The sequence below is a fragment of the Aquila chrysaetos genome, chromosome W (assembly GCF_900496995.4).
Source record: "Aquila chrysaetos chrysaetos chromosome W, bAquChr1.4, whole genome shotgun sequence".
NCBI lineage: Eukaryota > Metazoa > Chordata > Aves > Accipitriformes > Accipitridae > Aquila > Aquila chrysaetos.
Genome location: NC_054457.1, coordinates 10033426 through 10046804, shown reverse-complemented (window position 1 = coordinate 10046804; position 13379 = coordinate 10033426). Strand labels below are relative to the sequence as shown.

The window sequence follows — 13379 nt, the reverse complement described above, 5'->3', positions numbered from 1 at the left end:
AATACTTTTGAAAATTAACTAGGGTTTTCTTTCATCATAAATAGGAGCAGCATGTGACCATTATTGTTTTCTTGATTTATTTGTGCAATACATGAGACAAAAATACATAGCAGCAATGGAGAGAGAATTTTGGGGAATTAGTAGAAAAAAGATTTAGCCTATTTAAGCAAGATCTACTGAAAGAAGGTTTCAGTGCAGCAGACAATCATCCACTGGGAATATTGATCCAATCTATGTAAATGTGTATTTTATCACCATTCTGATTTTACAGATAAGATTATCCTTTATAAAATCATCTCTGTTATAAGCACTTCTGGGCTGAGGAGTATCTTAAAGAGCTCTAATGTAATGTAATTCTTTCCTTTCAGGGAATATGGAGCCATTGATGATGTAGATATTGATCTGCATATTGATGTTAGCTTTCTCGATGTAAGTAATCTAATCACAGGTTTACATAATGAACATTAATACCCATTTAATTCTGTTACACATCAGACTCTAGACAACCACTAAGACGTTCCTTTTTCAGAGGCTTGATCTTCACAAGTGGCTGTCACATTATTGATTGCTACTCAGTGGAAAGGTTTCCTTTTCCTTTTATGATCACATTGTTAAAATGTTTTGTAGGCTTTTATTTACTGCATATGTATTTCCTTTCAAACATGCTTTGTGAATGGTAAATGTTTTAACTGATATAAATAAAGTACTTTTTTTTTTTTTTTTTTTTGCTATCCTAGACATTAGTTAGGTGAAAGCACTTCATAGAGTCCTGGAGGGAAGACCTTGGCTGGAGCTTTCCGGTGTGCTTCTCAACATCTGCAGCTGATTAGGAGAGAGGCTTGAGTGGCAAAGGAGACAGGACAGTGGTGCTGTCAACTGGCAGCATGGTTTTTGTAACAGTTATGCTGTCATTAACTCCACACTTTCTCACCTCTTCTGTGCTCTTCCTGTCCTCTAGATGCAGAATGAAAATTAGTGCTTTTAGGGGCATCATTAGCTTTTGCACAGATATGTCATATTCTCAGGTCAGCACAGCACATAAGTTCTCAGGCTCTTCTAAAATTTAAGAAAATCTGATCATACCTTGAATTATTTTAATCAGTCTTAAGAAGGAGCAAACATTTCCTTTGCCCTATGTTATGGGATGAGTTTCCTTCCCATCTTTATTTGCTCCTTTGCTTCTCAGCTTTGAAACAGTATCTCTTGATAGATGGGAACATGTCTGCCTGCACTGCAGATGTAGTGTTGTGTAGAAACCTGTGCTCAGTTTAAATGAGCATACTCAAGAACTGGAAGCAGTCTAACACTGCTCTTAGGGGCATCAGCAGGCAATAGTTTGTCCTAAGTCTCAGGTTTAATGTTGGAGTAGATATTCCACAACTGGATAAATGGATGGATGGTGTTTATAACAACCCTAAGGTAGACTGACAAAATGCAACAGTTCCTCATGATGGCTAATGGTGTCTGTTGTTTTCTTTTTATCTTGAACTAGGAAGAGATTGCTGTGGCTTGGGATGTAATTCGCACAGAGCCTATAATAGTGAGATTGCACTGTTCACTTACACAATACTTAAATGGTCCAGGTTAGTCACCTGTGTATTCTTCATGTGCCTTGTATGGTGTCTCAGTCTGAGCCATGTACTAGGTCATAGATACTCATTCACTGCCAAATCTTTGACCCTGCATGTGCTTAAATCTACTGCTGAGAGCAGTCCTACTGGTTTGAAATTATGCTTATGTATATTTGCATGGCTAGGCCCTCAATAATGATGTGAGCATCTAGTTTAAACTTTCATAGGTTGAGTTTTGGAACTTGTTTTCTTGATATCCTTTGAAATGCAGCTGCTTCCCCTAGGAACCAGGGGTTAAGGAATAAAGATCGACAGTTTCTAATATGTGATTTCCTGATTTTGGAAATCAGGGATCATCTTCACAGATGCAGATATCACTGATAAGGTATACATACACAGATCTGTGCAGCACATTAATATGCCCTTTTTCATGCACCGTGATAATTATCCTGCCAGCTTCTGATTTCTGTATGACTGTGTGAACTCTGGGGATCTTTAAATTTGAACGAGAATTTTAAATGTTATGTTGACATCCTACTCTCTGGTTGTTATGCGAGTAAAGCTTTCTCATGAGAGTAAAAATGGTCAAACTCATGAAGAATCAACTGAGACTGAAGATTTGGAAACATTCATATGCAAGAGTCAACTTCAGATATATTTTTACAATGGGAAGTCAGAAATAAGTGTGTAATTTGGATCATAACTTGCTTGGCTTTGGAGGCTTCCAGTGCAAGCTGTCAGTTCAGGCTTGTATCTGTGGGAGAATTCTGCCTCTGGAAAATGAATAGATATTTCCAGTCATAAGATGTTTAGCAAAATCTGTCCCAACGAGCTATTTTTATAGGATGTGTTGTCTGCCGATTCTAACTATAAGCTATATTCTGTTCATTCAAATAAGCATTTCATTACATCAGTCATTATTTTTTTTGCTTGACTTTGGTCTTTTTGTCAGTATTTTATTGCTTCAATTTTTATGTAAATATGCAGATCTTAAAATATGTATTTGCCATAGCAGGTAGCAGTATTAGTATTCAGAATATTTCTATCAAAATGTAATTTAAAAAATAAAGAAGTGCAGCAAATAAGAGAGGGTGAAGCATGAAGAGCAGCGTGCAGTAAGAAATGATCTAGTGAAATGAGAAGTAACAATAAGATATCTTCTGTACCATTGACAAGGTTAAAACTGGAAGCTTAGTTCCCAGTCCTGCGGCTGACTGTGGCGGTGCCTGAGTACCAAGAAAGGCAAGATCAGGGCCAGAGGCAAGTGCTTCGCTGATACTGGTTTTATGAGCTCAGCTGCTGTTGCAGCCATGTTTATTTACCAGAAAAGGATGATGAGATCCACCATCTTTTGTGTTAACAAAACCCTTTCTCTGTGTATTCCTCTTCCCCCTTGTGCTGGTTTTGGCTAGGATAGGGTTAATTTTCTTCACAGTAGCTAGTATGGGGCTATGTTTTGGATTTGTGCTGAAAACAGTGTTGATAATTCAGGGATGTTTTAGTTATTGCTGAGCAGTGCTTACCCAGAGCCAAGGCCTTTTCTGCTTCTCACCCCACCCCACCAGCGAGTAGGCTGGGGGGCACAAGAAGTTGGGAGGGGACACAGCCAGGACAGCTGACCCCAACTGACCAAAGGGATATTCCATGCCATATGACATCATGCTCAGCATATAAAGCTGGGGGAAGGAGAAGGAAGGGGGGATGTTCGGAGTGATGGCATTTGTCTTCCCAAGTAACCGTTACATGTGCTGGAGCCCTGCTTTCCTGGAGATGGCTGAACACCTGCCTGCCCATGGGAAGTGGTGAATTAATTCCTTGTTTTGCTTTCCCTGTGTGCATGGCTTTTGCTTTCCCTATTAAACTGTCTTTATCTCAGCCCACGAGTTTTCTCACTTTTACCTTTCCGATTCTCTCTCCCCATCCCAACTTGGGGGGGAGTGAGTGAGTGGCTGTGTGGTGCTTAGTTAAACCGCATCACCTCTCAATTATGTTGTTTTGAGACTACTGGGCCATAACTTTATGCTACATTTTTTTCTCCTATAGTACTTTCTGTTCATTGATAAAAGAAACAGAAATGCAGTATACTCCAAAGCACAATGGGAGGTATACATACCACATTGTAGCTGTTTAATATCCTGATTTTAGCTAGTCATTCTTCTAGTTGATACCTTATCTCATTATTGTACCCGTGGGCAGTTTCTCCCACGTGCCTTAGAAACCTGTCTTTCTTACATTAGGATGAATCAGTTTTTGGAGGGTACCAGGCTGTCTCCTCTGGCTGTAGAGCTCAGACAGAAATTGTAGTCTAGATGATGTCAGATTTTAAGATTGCTGATCTAGGTATGATGATTCTCATTGAAAATATTCTCCCCCTACCATGTGTCCTAAATTTAACAATTTAAAGACATTGCTACCCTAATCAAATCATTTATCCCTTTTGAAAAATTCATCAGTTTGTCTTTAAAAGGTGAGATTATATTTGAATAATAACATTAGAGAAAGGGTATCTACAGTGCTTTGAACTAAATGAAATTGGATGTCCAGGTTATATATATATTGTATTTTATTTTTAAAATTAATTTATTAAAGTGAAATTAAAGGATAAACTTTGACATTCTGAATAAAATCTGGCTGAGTGATCAGAATAATATAGATTTTAAAATACTGATTTTCTTTTTCTAATGAAATTTGAACCGCCCCCAGATTTTTTGTTTTCATTCCTTTTTATTTTACTATAGTCATTACTTCCTTATGTAATACAAAGTTCGTGCTTGTAATATGTGTTGGCTGTTGTCCTGCCTCGAGGACCTGAGACTCTCTCAACAAGTGCTGGATTCCATCTGCCATTCTATCTAGTAAATGTTATTAAAGGATTTTAGTAATACCAGGAGCTAATTTCCAGCCTTCACCCCTTACACTTTCAATTTTCTGACAGATGAATATAGATATATCAACATTAGGATGGGTCTTGAGGAAAATACAGGGTAATCCTTGGCCACTGGAATTCATACATCAGGCACTTAGATGATGATTATTGTATTGGCTTTGTGTGGCAAGGTTTTGGTAGCGGGGGGGGGTTACAGGGGTGGCTTCTGTAAGAAGTTGCTGGAAGCTTCCCCTGTGTTCGAGAGAGAGCCAATACCAGCCGGCTCTAAGACGGACCCGCCGCCGGCCAAGGCCGAGCCAATCAGCGATAGCGGTAACGCCTCTGTGATAACATTTTTAAGAAGGAAAAAAAGTTGGGACAGGCGGGATTCGGCAGCCGGAGAGAGGAGTGAGAACATGTAAGAGAAACAACCCTGCGGACACCAAGGTCAGTGCAGAAGGAGGGGGAGGAGATGCTCCAGGCGCCGGAGCAGAGATTCCCCTGCAGCCCGTGGTGAAGACCATGGTGAGGCAGGCTGTCCCCCTGCAGTCCATGGAGGTCCACGGTGGAGCAGATATCCACCTGTAGCCCGTGGAGGACCCCACGCCGGAGCAGGTGGATGCCCAAAGGAGGCTGTGACCCCGTGGGAACCCCGCGCTGGAGCAGGCTCCTGGCAGGACCTGCGGATCTGTGGAGAGAGGAGCCCACGCTGGAGCAGGTTTTCTGGCAGGACTTGTGGCCCCGTGGGGGACCCACGCTGGAGCAGTGTGCACCTGAAGAACTGCACACCGTGGAAAGGACCCATGCTGGAGCAGTTTGTGAAGAACTGCAGCCCGTGGGAAGGGCCCACGTTGGAGAAGTTCGTGGAGGACTGTCTCCCGTGGGAGGGACCCCACGTTGGAGCAGGGAAGAGTGTGAGGAGTCCTCCCCCTGAGGAGGATGAAGCGGCAGAAAACAACGTGTGATGAACTGACCGTAAACCCCATCCCAGTCCCCCTGTGCCGCTGGGGGGGGTTGGTAGAGAAGCCGGGAGTGAAGTTGTGCCCGGGAAGAAGGGAGGGGTGGAGGGAAGGTGTTCTGAGATTCAGTTTTCTTTCTCATTACCCTACTCTGATTTGTAATAAAGTGAGTTAATTTTCCCCAAGTTTGAGTCTGTTTTGCCCGTGACAGTAAGTGGTGAGTGATCTCTCTCCTGTCCTTATCTCGACCCACAAGCTCTTTGTTATATTTTCTCTCCCCTGTCCAGCTGAGGAGGGGGAGTGATAGAACGGCTTTGGTGGGCACCTGGCAACCAGCCAGGGTCAACCCATCACAGTTGGGCGCCAAAAAAAGGACTGTGGTGGGTTGACCCTGGCTGGGTGCCAGGTGCCCACCAAAGCCGCTCTATCACTCCCCCTTCTTAGCTGGACAGGGGGGAGAAAATATAACAAAAGGCTCGTGGGTCAAGATAAGGACAGTTTAATAAAGTGAAAGCAAAGGTCGCGCGCGAAAGCAAAGGAAAACAAATGATGTTATTCTCTACTTCCCATCAGCAGGCGATGTCTGGCCACTTCCTGGGAAGCAGGGCTTCAGTACGCGTAGTGGTTGCTCCGGAAGACAAAAATGCCCCCCTTCCATCTCCCTTTACTTAGCTTTTATAGCTGAGCTGACGTCATATGGTATGGAATATCTGTTTGGTTAGTTTAGGTCAGCTGTCCTGGTTATGTCCCCTCCCAAGATCTTGCCCTGCCCCAGCCTGCCATTGAGGGAGGGGGCAAAAATGTTGGGGAGACAGCCTTGATGCTGTGCCAGCGCTGCTCAGCAGTAGCCAAAACACTGGTGTGTTATCAACACCTTTCTAGCTACTAATGCAGAGCACAGTTCTATGAGGGCTGCTATGGGGACTATTAACTCCATCTCAGCCAGACCCAATACAATTATGAATCTTGTATTAAAACGCCCTCAGAAAGAAAACCCAGATATTAGTTAATTCAGTTTATTCCACTCTGGGTTTTCTTCATAGTCACAGGAACTGTAGTGTGTAAAGACTACTTATTTGGAAGAAAGTTTAAGATATTAGATGAGATGAATTACCAGTCCAGATACATTTAATCTGATGCTGCTCTCTAGTACTTCCATAATATATAAAAAAAAAAAAAAGATGCATTTGTATAATTAAAGTTAGTGGGAAGAGATACATTTTGGGGAATTCAATTTCTAAAATACTCATTTGTAAAATTGCAAATTATTTTGGCTAATATTCCAAAAAGGATCATTCATTTCTTCATAGACTTAGATGACATGTCTGCTTTCACCATTGCTTCAATGGCATTGCCTATCGTAAAGGTCCAGATAGAACAGGGTCTTTAAATATGACTTGTGTAGTCATGAGCTCTTGATTATTGCTTTAAGTTCATATATCAACAATATCTCCTTTTTCCATAGTGCCAACTGTGGATGTATTTCAGATCTCTACTAAGGAAAGATTTGGTCTGGGACATCAGCTGAAAAAGTGAGTCTGGAAAAGTGTAAAGCCCTGTTTTTAAGTAAATTTTACACTCTTTTTAGTTCCCAGACCATGTCAAGTAGGATAAAATTCACAGGTTGTCAGGTTAGTTGGATCAAAGTGTTTTGAACTTGATTTTTCTTTAAATAAAAAATGACAGGTTTTGCCTTTTTAACTTCAGTTTTGACAGTTGTTGGAGAGAACTTGATTTGTGCTGCCTGCCAGGGTTTTCTCTCACTTTACTGCCTTTTAGGAAGTAAGCTACAAAAGTTCAAAAAAACTGTAGCTAGGAGTGTTCAATTTCATGGTTTTGCTTAGATTGTGAAGCCTCTGGAGCAGGAATATTTTTTAACATCATGCATACCCTAAGGGGGCTATGCTTTCATGGTGGCCTCTAGGATGTACCACAGTAATTAGGCCATCCATGTTTTGAGGACAAGAGGGAAGAATAGTTGAAAAAATTAGCAGTTTCATGTGTTCATGGTACAATTCAATTTAATAACATTTTGCCGAGTCATCTTTTCACATATGCTTGTGTATGTGTAATAAAGTGACAAAAATATAGGCTTTAATATCTGACCCTTACAACAGTAAGAATCTCTTAAGAAAAAAAATATTTTGCTGTTTGGTGTTTAAAGTAATTCAATGCAGCATTTTTGTAATCATACAAATGAAGCAATGTTATTAAAATCTCTATGTTACATGACTTTGAAGAAAAAAAATAAAAAGCTCCCCAGGCATGAAAAGTCTCTTAAAACATTTCAGTACTTACACTGTCTCTGATTTGTGCACTGGGTAATTACCAAAGTTTCCCATAAGACATTTTCAGGTACATATCTGTATAATTCACAGTTGAGTGGAAGTCAGAATACCTATGAACTCTGTGACTCCTCATGGCTGTGAACAGGATATTCATCTTTGAAGAGTCAGTAAATTTTTTATATAGTCCATGCAAACTTCCACTTTGACTTTAGCACTCATAGACCCCCACTGCTAGATTAGAGTCACAGAGTAATTTGGCTTAGAAGGGACTGCTGGAGGTTACCTAGTGCAACCTCCTGCTCCAAGTAATGCTGACTTCAAAGTTAGATTAGTTCACTTCAGGGCCTCAAGCAGCTGAGCTGTGAAAAACTCCAGCCTTTGTGGGCAACCTGTTGTACTTACTTAACCACTTTTCTGTGGATGTCTTTTCTTTATAGCCTTTATGTTTTTTAGATTCACTTGCTACAACTTGTGACCACTGCCTTTTGCTGTGCATCTCTGGGAAGTGTCTGGCTCTGTCTTCTCTGTAAATCCCTTTGGGTAGTGTAATATTCGACATCCCTACCTTCATGTTTGTGCTTTAGGAGAATATGCTCCTACTTGAGCAGTGTGGATACTGTAGCCTACCTCTAGTCACTGGAGAGACAGATGCCTATAGTTGGATGGGATGCCTTTGAATCAGTTTGTCTCTAGATCTCCATGAGAGGCATAATTATGTCTTGCAGTGGTTGTTTACACAGACTGTATTCTCAATAAGAGTTCCATGTGAATTAGTTTTATGTGGAAAAAAAAAACATTTTTGAGGAGCTGAAGCACCCAATCATCAGTCCACATATGTGACAGAAACTCTGTCTGAGGACATTGCATCATGTTGCCTACATGGTGAACTGAGACCCTAGTTTTAAAGTGAGTATGTCTTGGCTAAGATAAGAAAATCTTTTTTTCTTTCTTAATTTGCAGAATCATGCAGACATTTGTTACACAACAGTGGAAGAACACCAAAGAGAAATCTAATTGTACGCACAATAAGAAGGTGTCTGACAAAAAGGTGAAATCCCCTCTGCACATCTTTTCTACATTGCGCAGGTAATAGCAAGGAAAATGAGCTGTTACCACCATATCCTGTTAAAAATCCACAGCAGACTTCACAAGGTGAAATGTTGACTTTTCTCCACAGAGAAGTGCTCTATTTATATCTTACCTCATAGGTTTCCAGTCCTTGCCTTGCATGACATCAAAAGCGAACTAGGTACTATTGCAACTTCTAAGACTATTTGAAGGCAGAACATTTCAGTGCCCTGCTCTCTGAAACAGCCATGATTCATCTAGAATTGGAAATAATTAATTTTATATTACTTTACTTGGTTGTATTTGTATCTTTACTAGCTTGGTAGCATTTGACTGTTATTTGAATAGCAAGAATATATATATAATATATATAATATATATTATATATATTTTATATATATAATTTTGTGGTTGTCTAGCTGTTCTTTCCACAACTGTGTATATTTTTAATTTTTTAGAATGAGAATGGTCATTAATGAAAGACTGATCTTTAGAGCTGCTGAGCACTCACCCCTCTCCACTGTTTGAGTACATGAATGTTCACCACTTCTGAAATGCAGGCACAGAATTTCGAAGAACAAAGGCATTAAAAACATAAGAAGTAGTTTGTGAATAGTTCATTTGAATTCATTATGACTTCTGCCAGTTACTCATACTCTTAAGTGTCTGTAAAATCAGGCTCTGATTTTACCTCTTTCAAGAATGTGACTATTTATTCTAGCGTGTTTTCTTGCTTATGAAGGGTTGACAGATCACCCCTTCTGTACATTTGAATTGAATGCTTCTTCGAACATTCCTTCTTTTTGATGAATTTTGCCATTCTAAATTCCATGTATAAAAAAGAGAGGGAGTATAGTGATCGCTCACATTGAAGAAGGGAGGAATGTCAAAGATAACAAAAGATTATTTGTCTTTTCAAAGGTAGAAGAGGAAGATGGTGTTTTAAGTAGGAAGCTTACCCATTCCCTACCATGCCACACACCATTGCCTAGTGCAGGCTGTAACTTGGGATTTGGTTTTGTTCAGAAAGGGCATACAAAAGCCAGCCCAATCTTTCTCCTATTGATTTGGCTGCTGCTGTGGTGCCTGTCCAAAGACCGCTCAGCCCAAACACAGGGACCCTCTCTCTCTCCCTAGAGCACCATTCCTACCTCCTGTCTGCCCAAGAGTGGTAATGAGCCAACTGCAACAGTGTCAGCAACCTCCACATGCATTTTCCACTGTCACCACTTGCTAACAGGGTGGTGAAACCTGTCAGCCTCTCCCTTTGGGGTTTCACTTCTTTTCTATTTGATCAAAGCCCAAAAAATACTACAAAGATTAGGGTTGCTTGTAAAGTATAGAAAAATGATTCAGCATACCTGATACTGGTTCTTGCTTTGCAAGGACAGGTGAATGTGAACCTTATAGAAATGTGACAGTTCATGTGAATGTTGTTTCATAAAAACCTTTTGTTCTTTACTTTCTGCATTCATAATTTAGGTCCCTCACATTCTCATTTCTAGTGTTACAGAGCTAGAATTTGTCTAAAACAGGAGAGAAGGGCATCAAATTATCTTCCACAAAAGCACCCAGATTATTGTGATGTTTTTTAAAAAAATGTTCATTTCAGCTGAATTAAATTTGATTTACTGCCTGCAAGTTTCACTGCTCATTATATCTTCCATTGGATCTGGACATACAATTTGTTATGCCATGTCCAGAAGACAATAACTTTAATGGAATCATGCCATGATGATTACATAGGAAAGATAGATTTTGATAAGAAAAACGTGATATAATCTTGTGTGAAATATGTGGTTTTCATTTCATAGAATCATAGAATCATAGAATGGTTTGGGTTGGAAGGGACCTTAAAGATCATCTAGTTCCAACCCCCCTGCCATGAGCAGGGACACCTTCCACTAGACCAGGTTGCTCAAAGCCCCATCCAACCTGGCCTTGAACACTGCCAAGGAGGGGGCATCCACAACCTCTCTGGGCAACCTGTTCCAGTGCCTCACCACCCTCACAGTGAAGAACTTCTTCCTTACATCTAATCTAAACCTACCCTCTTTCAGTTTAAAGCCATTACCCCTTGTCCTATCACTAGATGCCCTTGTAAAAAGCCCCCCTCCAGCTTTCTTGTAGGCCCCCTTTAGGTACTGGCAGGCTGCTATAAGGTCTCCCCGGAGCCTTCTCTTCTCCAGGCTGAACAACCCCAACTCTCTCAGCCTGTCTTCATAGGAGAGGTGCTCCAGCCCCCTGATCATCTTCGTGGCCCTCCTCTGGACCTGCTCGAGCAGGTCCATGTCTTTCTTATGTTGGGGGCCCCAGTCCTGAACACAGTACTCCAGGTGGGGTCTCATGAGAATGAAGTAGAGGGGGAGAATCACCTTGCCTTTCAAAGATAATCTCCTGAATAAATGGTTTGTTTAGAGACATAGGGACCTTTACAAAGAGCTGTAAGGATATAGCTCTAACTTGTCTTAAGTAGTTAGTCATCTTTTCAATGGATGAGTTTGTGTATAAATAGGAGTAAGATGTCTATTTAGTATTGGGAAATTAGTCCTACATACAATTGCTCATTTTTTTAATGTTGGGCTGTGTTTATCACTAGTCGATTACATAAAGACAGGTGGCACTTATAAATTTGTACATATGTCTGGACTTGTTTGATTTGCACAAGACCGATTATTCTCCAACTACATCTTCCCCTTCTTTATTTTTAAGGTCGCCAAGTTATCCTCCACCTGGCTGTGGTAAAAATAAATCAAAACTGAAGTCAGAACAGGATGGGATCTCCAAAACTCACAAGCTACTGAGAAGGACTTACTCTAGCACAGTTAAGGCAGAGGATGTGTGTGCCACAAAATCTCACAGAACCTTTGGCCGCTCATTATCGAGTAACCCTAGGGCTGAACAGACAATAGCTATTAAATCGCACAAACTGTTGAACCGTTCTTGCTCTGCAGCCATCAAGCAGGAGGAGTGCATCACTTTAAAGCCCCATAAGCTATTAAGTAGGTCGTGTTCTGGGGACCCTCGATGTGAGCACAACAGCACCTTGAAGCCCTACAAACTTTTAAGCAGGTCCTACTCCAGTAATCTTAGAATGGAAGAATTGGATGGATTGAAGAACCACAAGTTACTCAGCAAGACTTACTCTAATGCCCCTAAATCATCCAAAATGGAGCCTTTCAAGGAGTCCAGAATAGCAGAGGGCAGGAGTTTCTCTCTTACCTCAGGGCTTATTGGTATCTTAACACCATCACCTTCACAAGCTGCTGTGCGTAATATTTTTTTTATTCTGCTCATTTTCCTCCTATTATTTTCCAAATGTACTATTGTGCTTATTATGCAAAGGCATTAATATTTAGGACATATGTTAGTGAATATATTGGATATATTGAATATATTGGAAGACGAGCAATGGATTCAGCTTTTTAAGGAGGATTTAAACAACTGTGCACGCACATATATTTAAGTTATAAAACCAGATTTTGCTTAGGTCAAGACAGAGATTTTACATCTCACATTGAATACAGCTCAATGTACAGCTGCTGGCCATGGGAAAAGTTCAATCATCCACTTCCTTCCCTGCCTCCTTTCTTGCTGCAGGAAGAAGGGAGAGTGTGAGCCTCTGTGCTGCAAAATTGGCTTGGTCACACAGGTCTTTTCTCATTTCCCTGTTTGCTTTGTGGGGGAAGCAACCGTCCATTGGCTTGTTTGGGTGCCAAGTCACCTCTCCTTCTGGTCTTTTCAGCTGTGATCATCATCATACTGGAAGGAATGCAGTCATGATTCAGCTCACCTCTTGCGCATTTGTGCTTTGTGAAAGGTTTAACCTTCAAACTCACTGGTGGCAGCCAGAGGTCAGGGAAGGAATTAGGCCCACACTGCCCCCCTTTCTTTCCCCAGACACATGATCAATTGGGAAAACAAAGGGTAGCACATATTCTTAAATTAAGAGAGAGAGCTCAAACTTAATTCTTCTGCCTCTTAAAAGATGGCTTTTATACTTTAGAAGAAAGAGTGGGTCTGTTTGTGCTCTTTCAAGGCACTGGTCCGTTTTCTGTGTTAGACTTGGGGAGAGACACTGAGGAGACAGTCCTCTCCACTCCCTTAGCCTGGCGGTACCTTGATGTTATCAGCGTGCAAAAGCTGATTCTTGCTTGAAATACCATACATATATTCAAAATAGTGTATTCTGAATAATGAACTTACATTGTGTGTGTTATGTATCATGGTAAATTAGTTTAATAAGCTGTGAGCTATACTCATCAAATCTAAAAGCAGTGATATACTATCATAAAATCATTTATATACATGCTGTGTGGTTGGTTCCTTTAATGCGCACAGCAGAATTAATTTAAGGTGAGCCAATAGACTTTTTACTTGTCACAGTTTAGAGATTCATTTTTTTCTGAATCAGCAAAGGATGTCTTACCTTAGCAGGCTTTTCTCTCCTGAAGTTAATATAAAAAGTCTCATTGGTTTTGATAAGATGAAGAGTTGACTAAGTGGTTTCATTACTGATGTTATCAGCTGATATGGAAAAAATGCAAGCCCTGCTTGACAGTCTATAAAAACTACCAGTAATTTATTGCTATAATGCATTTACTTTGAGGGAAAATCATCACATACA

General features: G+C 40.7%; 2 protein-coding genes across 4 annotated transcripts in view; one reads left to right on the top strand and one right to left on the bottom strand.

Moving 5' to 3' along the window:
* Positions 1–13379, top strand: part of LOC121232837 (protein mono-ADP-ribosyltransferase PARP8-like) — a 155608-nt gene that overhangs the window by 103335 nt on the left and 38894 nt on the right. For all 3 annotated transcript variants that reach the window (XM_041121289.1, XM_041121288.1, XM_041121290.1), the window contains 5 exons: positions 369–429; positions 1493–1583; positions 6862–6928; positions 8645–8770; positions 11465–12020. In XM_041121289.1, coding sequence (XP_040977223.1) covers positions 369–429; positions 1493–1583; positions 6862–6928; positions 8645–8770; positions 11465–12020 — 901 coding nt within the window. The remainder of the gene's footprint in view (positions 1–368; positions 430–1492; positions 1584–6861; positions 6929–8644; positions 8771–11464; positions 12021–13379) is intronic.
* The window catches only part of LOC121232838 (ubiquilin-1-like), a 1092736-nt gene that overhangs the window by 1069947 nt on the left and 9410 nt on the right, over positions 1–13379 (bottom strand). The gene's annotated exons all lie outside the window — the stretch shown is intronic.